We start from the raw sequence: 17,026 nt of genomic DNA, 5'->3' as shown, positions 1-17,026 counted from the left end.
AATTTTGGGTTTTCAGTAACATTTCCAAGCCTGTAGTACCATGAAATACTGTTGGAAGTTCTCCCAAGAGTGACTTGCTTCTGTGCGTCTTCTAGATCTGTTTGGATAATACTGTTACAACAGAAAAGGAACTTGATACAGTTGAGGTGCTAAAGGCAATTCAGAAAGCCAAAGAAGCAAAAGATCGAATGAATAGTACAGATAAAAAGGTGAGACTGTAGTAATAAAATTTGTTTCGAAGTTCAACAACTTAATTACTTTGGTATTTAGTGTTTTTTGTCCAATACTAAGTTCCATCCACTATAAAGATTAGGATCCATGCCACAGGGATATCCTGAATTACATCGTGAATTTTACTTTCCCTCCCTGATGTTCTCCCTTGGTGGATAATCAGCATGGGATGTCATGGTGGATTTGCTATTCCTCAGTTTGAAGTTACCTAGGAAGCAATCTAATTGTTTTTTAAGTTGTATTTGGGTGTCTATAATCTAAGCTATAGCTCTCTATAAATAATAATGTTTATCTAAAAAATGCTTTTGATGGGAGGGAGGACTTGTTTCAGGATGTATTAGCACTCTTTATTCTTGCTAAAATTAGTACTCTGCCAAGTTTAAGTTGCAGAGTCATTGTGTGTTTTCTTAAATAATTACATCTTTTTGTTAGATCAGTGAGGAAGCGAGACTCGCTGCTCCAGGGTCCAAACCCAGCTGCTTTTCTTATGCTGCTTGTCCTTCCTCTCCTCTGCTGCACCATGCTGCCAGCTCCAGCCAAGGTAATCATGTATGTATCGGGCTGCTGGTGTGGGCCATTTCTAGTTCAAGTGCTTGCTTGTCTGCATTTATGTGCTTGCATGCATAAAAGGGATAGACCACTGCCACTTATAACTTGTGTACAAAATCAGTTATTGTACCAAATACTTCTAAGTTCCTTTTGAAAGCTAGGTGGATTGATGGATAGCTAAAAATTCTAGAATTTTCTAGAAATGTGATCCCTTTCCACCTCTCACTCAGCAGTTTATAAATGAGCTTGCTGAGTAGATGCAGTTTTTTGTGCCTTTAATACCTAAAGTGATTGATCTATCATTTTTGGAGACTTTACTATTTTTCAAGGAGCTCAACTTTTAACCCCTTGTAAAACATGCATTGCAAGCAGGTAAGTATGTAATCTTTTATAACTCTGCTCTAAACGTGTGACTCGAAAGCTAATTTATCCTGCAACCTGCTGTTGTATGTCCATTACCTGGATCTTTTAAAGCTCTAAATGCACTTGTCTCAGCAAGGATTTAGGATTATTTTTGTAGCTGAACTTTTATTACTATGGTACTATTAAGCTAAACCAACTTTTTCGCATGAAGGTAAGATTCAACTGAAATGTCATCAGAATGATGTTTTCCACATATCGCATTTTAAGATTTAAGGTTCATTAGGTTAACCCAGTGACCATTTGCTTAATATATGACTTCTTTAATGTAAGCTCAGCTTGGAGTAGCTGTTAGAATGACTTTAATGGTGTTAATCAATACTTTGTATCCACAATTGGTAAATCATAGAGCTGCAGTATGGCCTGAGGTTAAGGGTTTGGCTTTTGTCAAACTTGAGTCAAGCAGGCAGAATGTCTGCAGAAAACTGGAAAAGAATATCAACACAGTGGGAGTGAACCCTTTGATTAAGACTTGTGTAATTAGTTTAAGATTTCCTAGTTGAAAAAAAATTTAGAATCATGAGGGGAAGTGGTGGTGTAGTGGTAGTGTTGCTGGATGAATAATCAAAAGGCCTAAGTTAATGTTCTGGGGACATGGGTTCAGACTCCACTAGCTGCTGTAGATATCCCACAGCAGTTGGTGGTATTTGAATTCAGTTAATGAATCTGGAATATAAAGCTGTTCTCAGTGACGGTAACTATGAAACTATGATTGTCAGAAAACCCATCAAGTTTGCTGATGTCTTCAGGGAAGGAAATAGCCCTCCATGACTCTAGACTCCAGACTCTCGGAAATGTGGTTGACTCTAAATTACCCTCTGAAATAGCCCAGCAAGCTATTCAGTTCAAAGGAAATTTGGGGATAGGCAACAAATGCTTGCCTTGCCAAAGATGACATCCATGTCCCGTGAAATCATAAAGAAAAAAATCATAAGGTCCATGTTGGAGCCATTTGATCTGTTGTACCTGTGACAGGTTTCCCAATAGTCCTGCACTTTTTATTTTTCAAAGATGATATAACCAATTTCCTTAGCTTTCACTATTCTTTCAGGCAGTGCATTTCAGTTCATAACATCTCATTGCCGAATCTTGCCAATTGCCTATACCTGTAGCATCTGGTTACTGCCTCTATCAGAGGTACTGTTTTTCTCTCTCCTACTCTTTTTTTATAAAATTGAATGCCTCTATTATGTCTTTCCTTAACTTTCTAGAAACATAGAGAATTTAAGGAATGATTGTTTATCCATCATGTCAGTTACATCTGATTAGAGCTGTGTGGCATAATCTTATTTTCTAGCTATTGACCCATAGCTCTGAGAGTTAGGGATGTTTGAGTGCATGTCCAGTTTTTTTAAATGTGATGAGGCTTTCACCCTGTACCACTATTTCAGATCCCAATTACCTGCAGTTCATCTACCGGTTACTTTAAAGCTATGCGCCTGGTTATTGACCCCTCTGTTAAGTGAAATTGGTCCTTATTATCCATTGTGTCCAGCCCCTAATAATTTTAAACACCCCAAATGGATCTCTCTTTAGTGTCCTGTGTTTCAACGAAAACATAGCAGCCAATTTTTGCTTATTGTTAGAATTCTTCATTCTTGGCCACATGCTTGTAAAGCTCCATTGTACTCTACCTAGATATAATCACCTTCTTATACTAACCAGTATTTTCTATTGTAGCATAACATCCCTGCCCTTTCACTTTGTCTTGGCCACTAATGGATGCCTTCTTAAGTACTTTAGCTATCTGCCTTGCTACCTTCAGGAATCTGTGGACATGAACTCTAAGGTCCCTCTGTTCCTCTAACATCATTTCAATATCCTACAATTTGTCACCCTTGTCTAGTTTGCCATTTCCAAATGCATTACCCTCACATTTCTTTGGAATTTTATTTGGCATTTTTTGCTGATCTGACCAGCCCACTGATATCTTCCTGCAGTCTTCAACTTTCTTCCTCACTATAGCCAATAATCATACTTTCTGCAAACTTCTTAATTGTTTCTTACATTTGAGCCTTAAATTATTGATCTACATCCTGAACAGCCAGGGACTCAGAACTGAATCCTGTATAATCCCACTGGAAACAACCTTTCACTCACTCGTGTGTGCACACGCACTCACATGTGCCAATGAGTGTTGAATTCTTAGAAGTATTGTCATTTAGGCAAGACATTAAACCGTGGCCCCTCTGTCCTTTGAAGTCAATGTAATATATCCCTCAGCACTATTTCAAAGAAGCATAAGGGAGTTATCTTCAATGTCCTAGCCAATATTCAATCCTCAAACAACATCGCAAAACAAAAAAAATCTGGTCGTTATCACAGTGATGTGTGTGGGAGCTTGCTGTGCACAAATTTGCTGCTGTGTTCCCTACATTACAACAGTGACTACTCAAAAGTATTTCACTAGCTTTCAGTGATTGTGAAAAGTACTCTTCAAACGTAAAACTTGCATTTTTTTGTTTGAGTTTGATAACTACAGACATGCACCATAATAGTGCTCAGTAAGATGGCAAACACTTGTAACTTTTTAAAAAGTGTTTTTTGTTCTTGACCATTGTTAAACTGCATGGTCATCTACCATGTAGAGCCATTGTTGTAGTTTTCATTCCAGTTTTAAATTACACTACCAAGCTTAAATTCATTTGAATGGCTTCTTAATACAGACTTCTTCTGTGGCTGTGAAGATTATAGGACATTACTGTTTTTGCATAAGCTAATAAAACTTAAACGTTTGCTTTTTATTGGTAAATATTGAAGGTGATGTGACCAAACTCATATTTAGAATTATATTTTCAAAATGCAATAATCCTGTAAAATAATAAAAGGAAACATTAATCTTTATTAGCCATGCATCCAATATGTGATTCCAATTTTGCTATCAATGAATAATTCAGATTTTCATTTTTATTGCAGAAATAGGTACTAAATCAGCCCTACTCAGCAATCTACATCAAAATGACAGTTTGACTCCTATGACTTCTACAATTACCCAGGGATGCTCCAGCACAGCAAATATGTATGAAATCAAGAGAAAGGTAATGTTATTGCATCCATTTGAAAGTTGATTGCTGACAGGTAGAAATCGAAAAGCGTTGCAATTACTTTACGGGCTTTTTTTTGGTCTTTGATTTGCGCATAAAAAAGGCTGGTTATATGTATATCTTCTATCTATTAATTGCTCATGAAATCCCTGCACCTCAGGAAGGAAGTATAGGCCTTTGAAGGAGTGGAGTACAGATTCACCAGAAAATACTGGGATGCGAAGGGATATTCCCTTGCATATATGAATTGCAGTCAGATGTTTAAAATTTGGTAGATGGAAGAGAAACTATTTCTTGTGGCGTACTCAAAACACGGGGGCCCTAAAGTTAGACCTTAAATTAGATTAGGCTGTTTGATTATGATAGGAACCACTTCCTCACAAAAGGGTAGTGGAAATCTGGAACTCTTCTCACACCCTGCCCCTCTTTCCTCTCCACCCAACCCCCAAAAGATAAACTGTTGATACACAGTGAATTGAAAATTTCAAACTGGGATCAATAGATTTTTATTTTGTTATACAAAAGTATTATGGGATGTGAAACCAAGGTGGATAAGTAGAATTAAGATACAGATCAACCATAAAAATGGTGGAATATCTAGGACTGAATAGCCCTATTATATTCCGATGATTGAGGGCAAGTGAGCTGTTATCTGGTTTGTAACTGGGATGAGTCAGTTTTGTTTTCTCTTCATTCCCTCATCTTTTGAAGAAGAAAAATCTTTTGCTCAACACCTTTTCTGAAGATGAAGAAATCCTTACAATGAGATGCTGTCCTGTCTGTAGTTTGCTGTGCCAGTGCATCACATTTCGTTTCACTTTTTAATGGTTACAGTAATTGCAAATCAGCTCAACCTGATTGAAACCATTAGTGGTGAATTTTGTTTACTTTGTCTCACTTCAAGCCAGCTAGTGACTGTTGCATGCAGTAAAATTTGTTTAAAAGCTTGTACTTGTTCAAATTGTGGGACAACTGTGTAAATATTATTGGGTTTCCACAAATGCATCATAGTTGTGAATTTGCATGTTCGAACAGATTTGGGATTAGGTCAAGACGATTGTATTCACAATCAATGATTTGCAATGATTTAAAATTAGAAGCATTGGTCAGTTGTGCTTCTGCTGGCTCTCTGGTGGAGCTAATTACTTAACATAGCCCTTTTTTTTTCCTGTACCTTCCAAATATTTATCCTTTTCCCTTTTTAAAAACTCTTCTACCACTTTTTCTTATAAAGGCATTTAATTTCCTAACAGCACGTTGTATTGTATAACATATTTAATCTTTCCCTTCATTCATTTGTTGCTGATCTTGCAATTACTGCCCTATTGTTATGGGTTATAAAATAAGAGAGAGTTTTCCCCTACTTACATTATCAAAGCCCTATACGATTATCACACCTGTCAGATGTCCAGTTAGCCTTCTCTGCTTTTTAAAAAAAAAAGGTAAGTTTCTCAACCAGAACCTCTCATTGCTAAAATGATATCAAGAATCTCTGCATCTTCTCCATGATTTTTGAAACCTTTCCTAAAGTCATGAGCGCAAAACTTGACGGAGAATGATTTGTCTCAATTTAGTTACATCTCTTTGCTTTTGACCTCTGTTCTGATTTATATTTTATAATATGGTCAGTTGTGCCTCTGCAGGCTCTCTGGTGGAGCTAGTTATATTTTATAAACTTGATATCCAGGTTGCCACATTCCTTTTAATACCAGGCATTATAATTCTATTAATCAGATTCCTTTCCTGCACCTTTGTCAAAATTGGCAGTGATAACCATTTGCAACTACCCAACCAAATGATTGATTGGCATGTATAATATACAACTAAGTACATCACTGGAGTATATCAGCCTATGTCTGCGCTTTCTTCTTTCCCATATGAGTGAATCTCAGAGCAAATTAATTAGAAAGCCTCTCAAACGCTTCCTTAGCTCTCTTCAGTAGAGAAGAATACATTGGAAGAAGTAGGGAGGGTGGTTGAGGAAAATAATAAATGCAAATTAGTTTTGTTTTAATTGAATCTTAATTGGGAACCAAATTTTGAAATCAGGTTAAATTTTCATTTGTTTGAATTTCATTTAAGGTTGCAAATCAGGAGATAAATTCTGAGAAGGAAACACTTGGGGAATGTCCTGACTACCCGCATATGAGGTATGGCATTCCTGTGCTGCTGTAAGTATCAGTAAATTATTATGAATAGGAGTGATGTAGTTCCTGGATCTGGTAAAAATGGGTAGATTTTGTTTAGAATTTTAACTTTAGGACTTTCAATTATTTTGATGCACCTGACTTGATATTTTGCTGGTTTCATTGTTTAACTACCCTTCAGCAGTATGTATAGGTGTTTTTCTGTCATCTGCATGTTTCTTTGCTGAAATTTCTGTTTTCATCCCAATTAACATTGCAAGCAGTGTGGAGAATCTAATGATAACCAGTGTAGCATGGTATACCAGTTAACAGGTGGCACAGTGGTTAGCGTTGCTGCCTTACAGCACCAGGGACCTGGGTTCAGTTCCTGGCTTGGGTCACTGTCTGTGTGGAGTCTGCATGTTCTCCCAGTGTCTGCGTGAGTTTCTTCCAGATACTGCAGTTTCCTCCCACAGTCCGAAAGGTGTGCTGGTTAGGTTCATTGGCCACGCTAAATTCTCTCTCTGTATACCCAAATGGCCGCTGGAGTGTGTCAACTGGGGGATTTTCATAGTAACTTCACTGTAGTGTTAATGTAGAGCTACTTGTGACGCTAATAAATAAAATTTGAACTACATTGTGTACCAAGCCTTTCTTAGTAATACTTGTTTATTTTGGACTAACGGCTGTGACTTGTGGAGACTATTTGAAAGAGCATTGACAAAGACAATCAGAAATGGAAAGTTCAGCCAGCTGAATAGAAGGCCCAGAGAAGACTCAGGCCAACAAGTCATACACCTTCTCAGACCGTTGTCTTCCTTTACAGCAAATGTAGCAGAAATGCAGTGCCAGGGTGGGGCTCCTGAGCCACACTAGATGTTGCTTCAGTGTTGATAACCATGGTGCAAACCATTATCTCACAAAACAAAATGGTGTCATTAACTTTGGACTATTTGTGTGAAAGTATAGCATCTTTAGCTTTTGAATATATTGTTAACACAGGGTTAATGTCTTTTTAAAATACAATTGAAACCCTGTTTTCAAAGTAAGGCTGAAGTCCATTACTGGAGGGTGAGCTGGGAGGAGGATGCAGAGATACATGCTGTGTGAGTGGAAATGTACATGGCAGATGCAGTATAATATGGATATATATGGGGTTATCAATTTTTATAGCAAAATTAGGAAGACATTATTATTTGAACGGGTGTAAGTTGAGAGAGGTGGATACTCAGCAGACCTTGGTGTCCTCGTGTATCAGTTGTTGAAAGTAAGCACGCAGGGACAGCAGGAAGTAAAGATGGCAAATGGTATGTTGACGTTGATTGCGAGACGATTTGAGTATAGCAATAGGAATGTTTTACTGCAATTGTGTATGATGTTGCTGAGGCCACACCTGGGGTATTGTGTGCAATTTTGGTGTCCTTATCTGAGGAAGGATGTCCTTGCTATAGAGAGAGTAGAGCAAAAGTTTACCATGCTGATTCTTGGGCTGGCCGGTCTCATATGAGGAGCGACTAAGTCAATTAGGATAATGTTCTTTGGTGTTTAGAAGAGTGAGCGAGATCTCATAGAAACTTCTAAAAATTCTAACAGGATCAGACGTGGTTGATTTAAAAAAAAAATGTTCCCGATGATGCAGGAGTCCAGAACTAAGAGCCATAGTTTGAAAATAAGGGGTAAATCTTTTAGGTCTGAGGTGAGGAGAAATGCCTTCACCCAGAGAGTGGCGAATTTGTGGAATTCCCAGCCACAAAGTATTTGAGGCCAAAACATTGTGTGATTTCAAGAAGGAATTAGATATAGCTCTTGGGGCTAAAGAGTTCGATGGATGGAAGAAAGGTGGGATCGGATCTTGAATTTGATGACCAGCCATGATGGTATTGAATGGCAGAGCAGGCTTGAAGGGTTGAATGGCATACTCCTGCTTCTATTTTCTATGTCTGTTTCTATGCATTACACAGTATGAGCTATCTATATATGAACTGTGTAAGAATCTTTGAAGCACTGCAGTCTTCCATATATTATGCACATCTATTTTGTCCTTTGCAACTGTTCTCTACTTAGAGTGGCTTGACATAAATATTGAATTGTACTCCAGGCTTTACTTCATCTTTTTTCCCTTCTACAGCATTTGTTTGATTTTCACTGACTCTTTTGAATCTTTTGTTTCCCCAAAAAAAGGTTTGGTCCTGAGGATGCAATCGCCCAATCTGATGTATCGAACACATTACACAATCCTTCAATGACACTTGTGTTGCCTTTCTCCTGTGTGTCATACATTGCCAGCAATCATGACTTTGCTGCATATTTGTCTGGAATGATTAACCAAGCTGTATTGAAACTACACACAACGGAGACATTGATTGACTGCGAAGGAAACCCTGTTGAACATCCTGAGGTCTTCCACGCTGAAGCTGGGTATTTTGAAATGGGACCAGATCAAGGTGACAATATTTTTGAATGTAGTTCAGACATTGATCTTCCGACTGTTTCTGCCAATGCAGAAACTGAGACCAGTAAGGTATTAAAGGTACTATGGGCACTTTGTATTCAGGTGAATAAGGGACTCAGGTTGTTTGCATCTTGCATTGTTTTGACTGACAGTGTTGTAGCTGTATTTCAGACTCTTCAAAATGAACTCTTGGGGAATATGCAAAATGTTATCTCTCAGATGCAGATGGTACTCTATTTTCCTTGTTCAGAAATTTTGGAAGTGGATTTTGAAGTGCCAGAAATGTGTCTGTCAGTGAAGATGAAAACCCATGGTTTCTTCTTTATCTCTGATTCCCAGAATCTCAAAGATTTCTACTTGTGCTTAAAAACTGTTCTGCATCAAGAATCTGTATCTATTTCAAATTTGCCTAGGCTTGATTATGAAGGGCCACTTATAAAAGACTTCATCCTTCAGCTTCTGCAGCATCAGCAGCTCTCACTAAATGACACTGATATTAGAGGTAGTTTTGCTGCATATGTTCTGATCAAAGATAATGACATATTGCAGGATGAGTTAGATGTGCTGAATCCACCTGTTCAACATATGGATGTGGTCAGTGATAGTGAATCAGAGTTCAAGAACACACTATATTCTGAAATCTGTTCGCCAATGCTTCCTGAGGGAGAAGAAAATCTCAAACCGATGTACATACCTTGTCTGCTGTTTTTGACAGCCCAGAATCTTTATTTTGTAAGGGTAGATTTCTCTGCAGCAGCAAAAAGGAGACCTGATTCTGAAGAGGAGGATGCAAGATATCCATTTAAGTTGAACAGAATTCCACTGGCTACATTGCTTTTGAACCCAAAACAAAAATCGCATGAAATGGAAACAGTTGCATTTTCTGATGGCCATGTACTTGAATTCCTGATTGGATATCAACTTGCAACTGCAGTTTTTGTGCTGCCTCATGAGAAGTTTCACTTTCTACGACTGTTCAGTCAACTGAGAGCAAGCCTACATGGTGTCAAATCGATTGTGGTACACAGAGGTTCTCCAGATCACAGCTGCTTGGAAAAATGTTCCGCAGATACCACCAGTCGCCCTCCAGAAACCAAAAGGTAATATCAGGGCAGTCTATGATTGGTCATTAGATCCTAAAATATGTTTCATAAGGGGGATGGTCTTAAACATGTCCAAAAGAAATCAAGTCTCTCCTATCCCATTACATATATTTGCACATAGGAAGCCAGAAATGGCAGCCCTGTTGATCTCTCAACTCTTATTGATGCAATTGTATGAATGTTAATGATGGGTTGTGAACAGGGTCATTCTATTTGAGGAATGCAATGTCTCCCTTTCTCCCTGGCAGTCCGTCTATCAGCCTTGATGAAGGCATGAAAAACCAAGTAAACTGTAGAGTTTTGGTGTCTGTGCCTGGTGGATACTCTTGAAGTTCATATTATGTATGGTTGGTTTCCTGTATAAAAACTATAAAATTTTAAAGCAAACATGGTCCTTTCATACAAAACTTGACTTCTTGAATTAGAATGAAGCTTTCACAAGTCTGTGTGACTTGCTGCTAGCAAACCCAGAGTGATTTGTTAATGGTTACTGAGCCAGCACATGAATGGAATTATAGAAACTCCTGCAGTCCTATGTGTTTGATCCCAGTGACAAACTTGACTTTACAGATGTGCCCACATCTATTAACCCAGGACTATTGGATTCATTGTTGCCCTCTTATTCAGAGGTAATGTGATGGTGTAATTTCTCTAAAATGGTACAATAATAGAGAATCTTTTATTAATCAAGCTTAATCCTCAGTGTTTATATTTAAGCACTAACATCTCCTCTTGATGGCTATCTTGGTTTTCATAAATTCAAAATATTGTGGATGCTGGAGATTGAAATTAAAGCAAAGTGCTGGAAAAACTCAACAAATTTTGCAACATCTAGAGAGAAACTCTCAAGTGAGTTATGAAGGAGGGTCATATTGAACTCAGAAGGTTTTCTGTTTCTCTGCAGATGCTGCCAGACCTGCTGTATTTTTCCAGCATTTTCTGTTTTTATCTTCGTTTTCGTGATTATTTAGCTCACTTCTTGAACACTAATGTCAAAGATACATGATGAAATCTAAGATTTTAATTGGTCCTTCAAGGTAATGATCAAAGCTGACCTGCAAAGCACTGAAGATAGTTTTTGAAATCTTTTTATCTGACTAAAATGTTTGCATTTCTACTTAGTGATACAACTTGGAAATGGGCTTGTTAGCTCATTAAGCCTGTGCCATTATTCCCCCGCTAGCCATCAAGTCCAATCATACTCCTATACCTATAATTTGTTTTAAACAACATTTAGTCACTGTTTCAATAGCAATTTATGACAGATAATTTCAATAATCTTTGGCGTAAATAAATTTTTCCTAACCACCATTTGGATACTTTTGTGATTTCGCTGGTGACCAGATCAGAAACCCCAAGGTATGTTATGAAGTTCATCTAGACCCCAATTACTTTTTGATTTTGACATGAGTGTGAGGATAAGTTGTTTCACTCCAGATGTGCTTCTGTTGACTTATTAAGAAACTTCTTTCAAAACAAAGTTTAATTTTAGCAGTAGTTTAAATATAACAAATGAATTAGCTTAACTTTTAAACATGACAAGATTCAATTCTTAATTGCCAACCTATCTCTATTATTCCTTATAAACTGCTGTTTAAAATAATTTAGCAAACAACACAGGTTCACATGCTTTTACACTTGTTAACAGTCCTGTATCTTTTAAACCACCCTTGGCAGATGATACAGACAGATACCTGTCTCCTGATTATCAAACAGCAGCCTCCAAAGAGAGAGAAAAATACCTTGTTTCTTTCAGGATCAAGCAGAAACTAATGGTTTTTCCCTGTAAGCTTAGGTCCTCCCCTTCACATGACTCTGCTTTGTCAACAACTTAATCAAAACCCCAGAGGTAAAACCAAGAAAAACAAAAAGTGCATTTATTCTGATTAAAACAAACACTCTATTAGCTAAGATCAATTATTAATCTGCATTCTCATCATGGAGCTATCTGAATTGCAGACAGATGGGGACCAGGTAAACGAGAGCTGAATTTTAAACATACCCCTTACAAAAAACATGATGCAAATACACTTCTTAAAGGCACTATTTATCTTAAATCTACTATGTCCATATGTTGCCACCTTGCTGACCATTGCAAAAAATGAATACATAACCCATATAGCTTTTCACAGTCTTGATTTTTGAGTTTATGCCACAACTGCTGAAGCGCTTATGTGACGGTGGGGTTGCAGTGGAGAGGAGGAGGAGGAGTTGGGGTGTGAAGCGAAGAGCCTGTTTATCAACAATAACTTCCTCTGTCTCGTGAACACCTGGGGAATTAATGCTGTGCCTTGTCCGTTTTTATATCCTCTGATAATGGGACCCCAGGACAGGACAGCACATTCCAATTATAGTCTAACCAGGATCTTGGCTGTTTGAATTTGTCTCCTTTTTGCATTTGAGATACAAAGCCAAGGATTCTGTTCAAACTGGAGAAGGGTCATCCTGAAAGAATGGTAATGCAATTACTTCTGTCACTAGACTGCATAAAAATTAACAGCTGTAAATCGTGGCTTCCATTCCATTTTCTCTGTTTAGGCTTATATTTGGCATCTAAGTCCCATTTTCATCTAATATACGTTTAGGGCAATGCTATCAGGAGTTGGTTTCAGTTTTTCAGTTCAGGTTATACTCTCATTTTAAGTTGGTGCGTGGAATAGAGCAGGTGATCTACATTTGGGAATTTAGGACCTGCATTGCCCACATAGAGCAGACTGATTAGAAATTGGTCCTCTACACCAACACGTGGTTCACATTTTACATTTGGCAGACAACTCCACCCCATTTTTGGAAGGACTTTTTCTAAGCTGCAAATGTTAATTAATATGCCATAGAAAATTCAGAGCAGCAAATGATTACAGAAAACCAATGTGCTTGGAAAGCCTATTCCACATGGATTATAAAAGTTTTGTTTAGAAGGTGCTTTTCCCTTACTTTCTCTTGTTTAAAATTTTCATTAAGTTAATGCCATTGATGAAACCTATATTCCTTTTTAAGTTTCCGTATTTTGTGTCTTTATACAGTGGCCAACCAAACGTCAGATCAGAGCTGAGCCTTTCTTTGCTGTATCCTTCAGAGGCACTGCTGCAGAAACTAACTGAAGAAAACCAGTGTCCTTTTTATCTTTCGGCTTCCCAATCTCTCCGACATCTGGCAGGCTTGAAAGGAAAAGCCATTGTGGAATATTTTCATAATAGTGTGGCTGAGGTAATCTTTATACATAGTGGGGGTACATATTTGTGCACAAAATCTTTGCTAAAGCCATCAGAGATGAGACCAGTTGCACTGAATATAATTACGGTGGTAGACCTGTTGGAATAATCTGGTAATCTTCTACCTGATGTCCCTTTTTTGTGGGGCTGGGCTGTGACCATGCAAGGGAATAATTCCAGATAGTAGAATTTCCACCAGTTCAATCATTTTGGCAATAGCCATGATACTGTTCCTTTTGAACTAATGTATATCAGTTGTGAACTGCCTTATCCATCTCTGAACATATTTTTCTTCAATTTAATATTAAAAATAATTTCATGGTGCATAATATATCAGAAATAATTTCTAAAAGTCATAGCATGGCCTCCTCCTGCGCTGCCTTCAATCGCAAACATTTCTAATTTGCTAACCAACCTGCCATGTGACAGTGTATCAAATGTTTTTTGAAAGTCCAAATATATAAGATCCATGGCAGTACGCTGAAATCACTGCCTGTGTCACTTCACCAAAGAACTCAGTTAAATTTGTCAGACATCACCTGCCCTTGACATAGCCATATAGACTGTCTGGTATTAACTTATTTTTAAGTGTATATTTATCTTATCTCGTATTATGGCTTCCATCAGTTTTCCCATTATTGAAGTAAAGCTGACAATCTGTAGTTTTCTGTGCTATCCTTTTCCCTTTCCTTAAACAATGGTGTCACATTTACAATCTTCCAGTCCCCTGAGACTAATCCTGTGTTCAGAGGGGCCTGGAAAATTTCTGTCAACATCTCCACAATTTGCTGCCTTAACACCTCTCAGCTATCTAGGATGTATCACATTTAGGTCTAGCAACGCCTCTACCTGGAATGCTGCCAGCCTTTTTAACACTTCCCCTTTTTATCACTATACTGCACAGTTGCTCAACACCCACATTTTTAACTGGGCCATTGTCACCATCTTCTAAAGACAGAAAGTACTCATTTAGTACCTCTGCCGTTCCCTCCTTCAGCGAGCTCCTACAATGACCTCTGTTTGTCCCTTATGGGCCCCAGTCTATCCTTCACTAATGTTTTACCATTAAGACATTTGAAGAACATTTTACTATTTGTTTTCATCTTGCTGTCAATCTTATTCACCCAGGGAGCTCTGCTTTGTTTGTGTTCCCCCTTCATGGAAGTTGTACCTCAACTGCCTCATCTTCAAATGCACTTTAATTTCTGGCTGTGAAATGGATGTGCTGGAAATCGTTTATCCAGCTATTTTGTCTGTGTTGTAAATTCTCGGTTCCATTGCCTTGGAATTATTTATTGAACTCATTCATTCATTTTAATGCTTGAATTGTTTTTCTCAAATTTGTGATTTCCTTTTTGAAACAAGCTTCTGAAAATGTACAGCACTTCACACTTTTATACAATTTTCTCTTGACTCATGCTCCCGCTATGTAAAAAAAACTTTAGTCATAAGTAGGCCTCCACTGTAGTGATTCTATGCATTGATATTTTGTATACTAATCAGCATGTTGAATATTTATATTTCATCAATTAATATTGATAGCCCTGCACTGACAAACTTTTAGGAAAATGTATTTTGCTTCTGTTTATCCTTGCATATCTTAACTGTTTAAATATCTTTGTATTTTAGCTTGAGCTAATTTTTATAACCCTTGCTCATTTTTGAATTTGAACTAAATTCTTCAATCAGCCTCCGTATTTACTGTTAGGCCACTTGATATTAAACAGTAATTCTGGATGTTTGTTCGTCTTTATCTGGAATATTGAATATTCCACTATATATTATGTATCAGATATACTTAGTAGTGATAACTTCCATTTTATGATTGTGTAAATTTTCAAAGCTTAGGTGCTAATGACTAAAGCAAATGTTCACCCTTTTAGCTGCTCTCTCTCTATTTACTCTGTTTCACCAATTTTCTTCAATTGTACTTTTCCAGGTTGAGAATGAGGAACTGAAACATTTAACTTGGTCTTCAGTCATATTTTACAAATATTCTGAGCTTGAAGTGACTGCGTGCATAATGCTCTCAACCAAAGCACTATATTTTGTGCTAGATGATGCCGTCATTCAGCTTGCTGATCAAACTGGTAAGGATAACAATTACTCCAATGTAGTAGTTAAACATGATTTCTGTTTTATAAAACCACATTAACTCTGTCTGATCCAATGATGATTTTATCCTGTTTTCTGGCCTTAATAATGGATTATAGCAATTTCTCTCTGATGGATGTTCCAGCCTTTTGTTTCCTGATTTCTGTCTTCTTCCTCGAGGTATTAAGTTTTCTATTCACCAATCCACTGGGACCCTTTTAAAACCTAAGGAATTTCCTATCTCTCAGCCACTTTTAAAATCTTACGTTGCAGGTCCTGGGAACCTGTCAGCCTCTAGGGATGGGTTTCCCCAGTATTTTTTCTGTGTTGATGGTGGTTGTTTTAATTTCTTTCACCTCTTGGTTTTGCAAAATGTTTCGGATTGGAGAAAGGTTTATTGGGTTTGGTGCTTAAGACCTTTGCTCTCCCTGATACACATGAATGATGTAGACCTTGGTGCACAGGCAAAATTTCAAAATTTGAAGGTGATATGAAATTTAGAAACATTGTAAACAGTGAGAAGTGTAATGTAGGACATAGGTTAATAGAATGTGTGGGTGAGTGGTAGATGAAATTTAAGGCAATGAAGTGTGAAGTGAATCATTTTGGAAGGAAGAATGTGGAGATACAATATAAAATAAAGGCTTTAATTCTAAGATGGCAGAACAAGTTGAGGGCATGGTTAATAAAGCATTAATGGGGCATAGTGTACAAATATAAAAATATTGTATTAAATCTGTATGGAACAGAAGTTTCACAAATTGTGTCCAGTTCTGGGTGGCATGCTTGCATACCTTTTCTTAAAGAGATTGCAAAAAGAGTCATGAAACCTATTCCAGGGATGAGAAACTTCTGTTGTGTGGATAGAGGGTGGGATTTTTTTCCCTTGAAGTGTTGAGAGGAGAATTGATAGTGTTGCAAGTAAAGATACCTCTGAGACGAATTGTGAGTCAAAGTACAGCAGTTTATTCAAAAGCTTTTGGGAGACACACCTGCCACCTAATAGCGGTTCCCCAGGCGTCTTGCCGAACACAAGTTAAGAGCATATATTTATACCCCCCGGTCACGTATGCATCTTCTCATTCTCAGCAGGTTCCCAGGCTGTGGGTTGTTCTCCATCATGGGAACATGGCTGCCTCAGCATTTCTTCATGGTTATCTCAAGGCCGCAATTGACGCATGTGATTAGCCCTTAGCTAATATACAGGCCGACAAGTTAAACTTAATGGGCCGGTATAACAATCTATGCTGATAAGTTGTATAACATATGTATATGTATAACATGTTAGTATATGACACATAAGCAGTATATAATGAATATAAATAAAATATATTTAGGACATGCAGGTTTCACTATATTAGGTGAAAGTCCACGAAATTAAAGACACAACATAACTACAAGCTGGGTCAACTACATTTCTAAGCGGGCTTCTCATAAACTTGTGTATAATAGAAAGAGCAGCTGCCGTCTCCCTGTCTGGGCACACAAAAACAAAGTTACATTTATCTGAAGTATATGAAAACTAGCTGCATGTAGGCTACTGCATATTTTTCTCATTCTCCACCAAGTATTACAAAGGTCATTAACTCATTCTCTACTACAATAGATATACAAAATCATGAGAGGGTTTGGACATAATAGATGGGGGAAAACTTTCCATTTTGTGGAAGAATCAAGAACAAGAGAGCGCAGATTTAAGGTAATTGGCCAAAAGTAAAAAACGACGTGAGGAAAATCAATTTCATGCGATAAGTGGTTGGGATCGAATTTACCACTTGAATACGGTGGATGCAAG

At 37.7% G+C, this 17,026-nt stretch overlaps 1 protein-coding gene across 4 annotated transcripts in view; it reads left to right on the top strand.

Annotated features, from left to right (window-relative positions):
- Positions 1 to 17,026, top strand: part of nisch (nischarin) — a 51,026-nt gene that overhangs the window by 28,188 nt on the left and 5,812 nt on the right. For 3 of the 4 annotated variants that reach the window (XM_080181782.1, XM_080181780.1, XM_080181781.1), the window contains 7 exons: positions 96 to 209; positions 664 to 772; positions 4,117 to 4,238; positions 6,327 to 6,394; positions 8,552 to 9,922; positions 12,949 to 13,132; positions 15,077 to 15,227. In XM_080181782.1, coding sequence (XP_080037908.1) covers positions 96 to 209; positions 664 to 772; positions 4,117 to 4,238; positions 6,327 to 6,394; positions 8,552 to 9,922; positions 12,949 to 13,132; positions 15,077 to 15,227 — 2,119 coding nt within the window. Of the gene's footprint in view, positions 1 to 95; positions 210 to 663; positions 781 to 4,116; positions 4,239 to 6,326; positions 6,395 to 8,551; positions 9,923 to 12,948; positions 13,133 to 15,076; positions 15,228 to 17,026 lie in introns of those variants that run through there. The other variant, XM_080181783.1, reaches the window with a different exon arrangement.

This window comes from Carcharhinus amblyrhynchos, chromosome 3 (genome assembly GCF_965287045.1).
Source record: "Carcharhinus amblyrhynchos chromosome 3, sCarAmb.v2.hapA, whole genome shotgun sequence".
NCBI lineage: Eukaryota > Metazoa > Chordata > Chondrichthyes > Carcharhiniformes > Carcharhinidae > Carcharhinus > Carcharhinus amblyrhynchos.
Note: the sequence above shows the minus strand (reverse complement) of the source record. Positions and strands in the feature narration are given on the sequence as shown.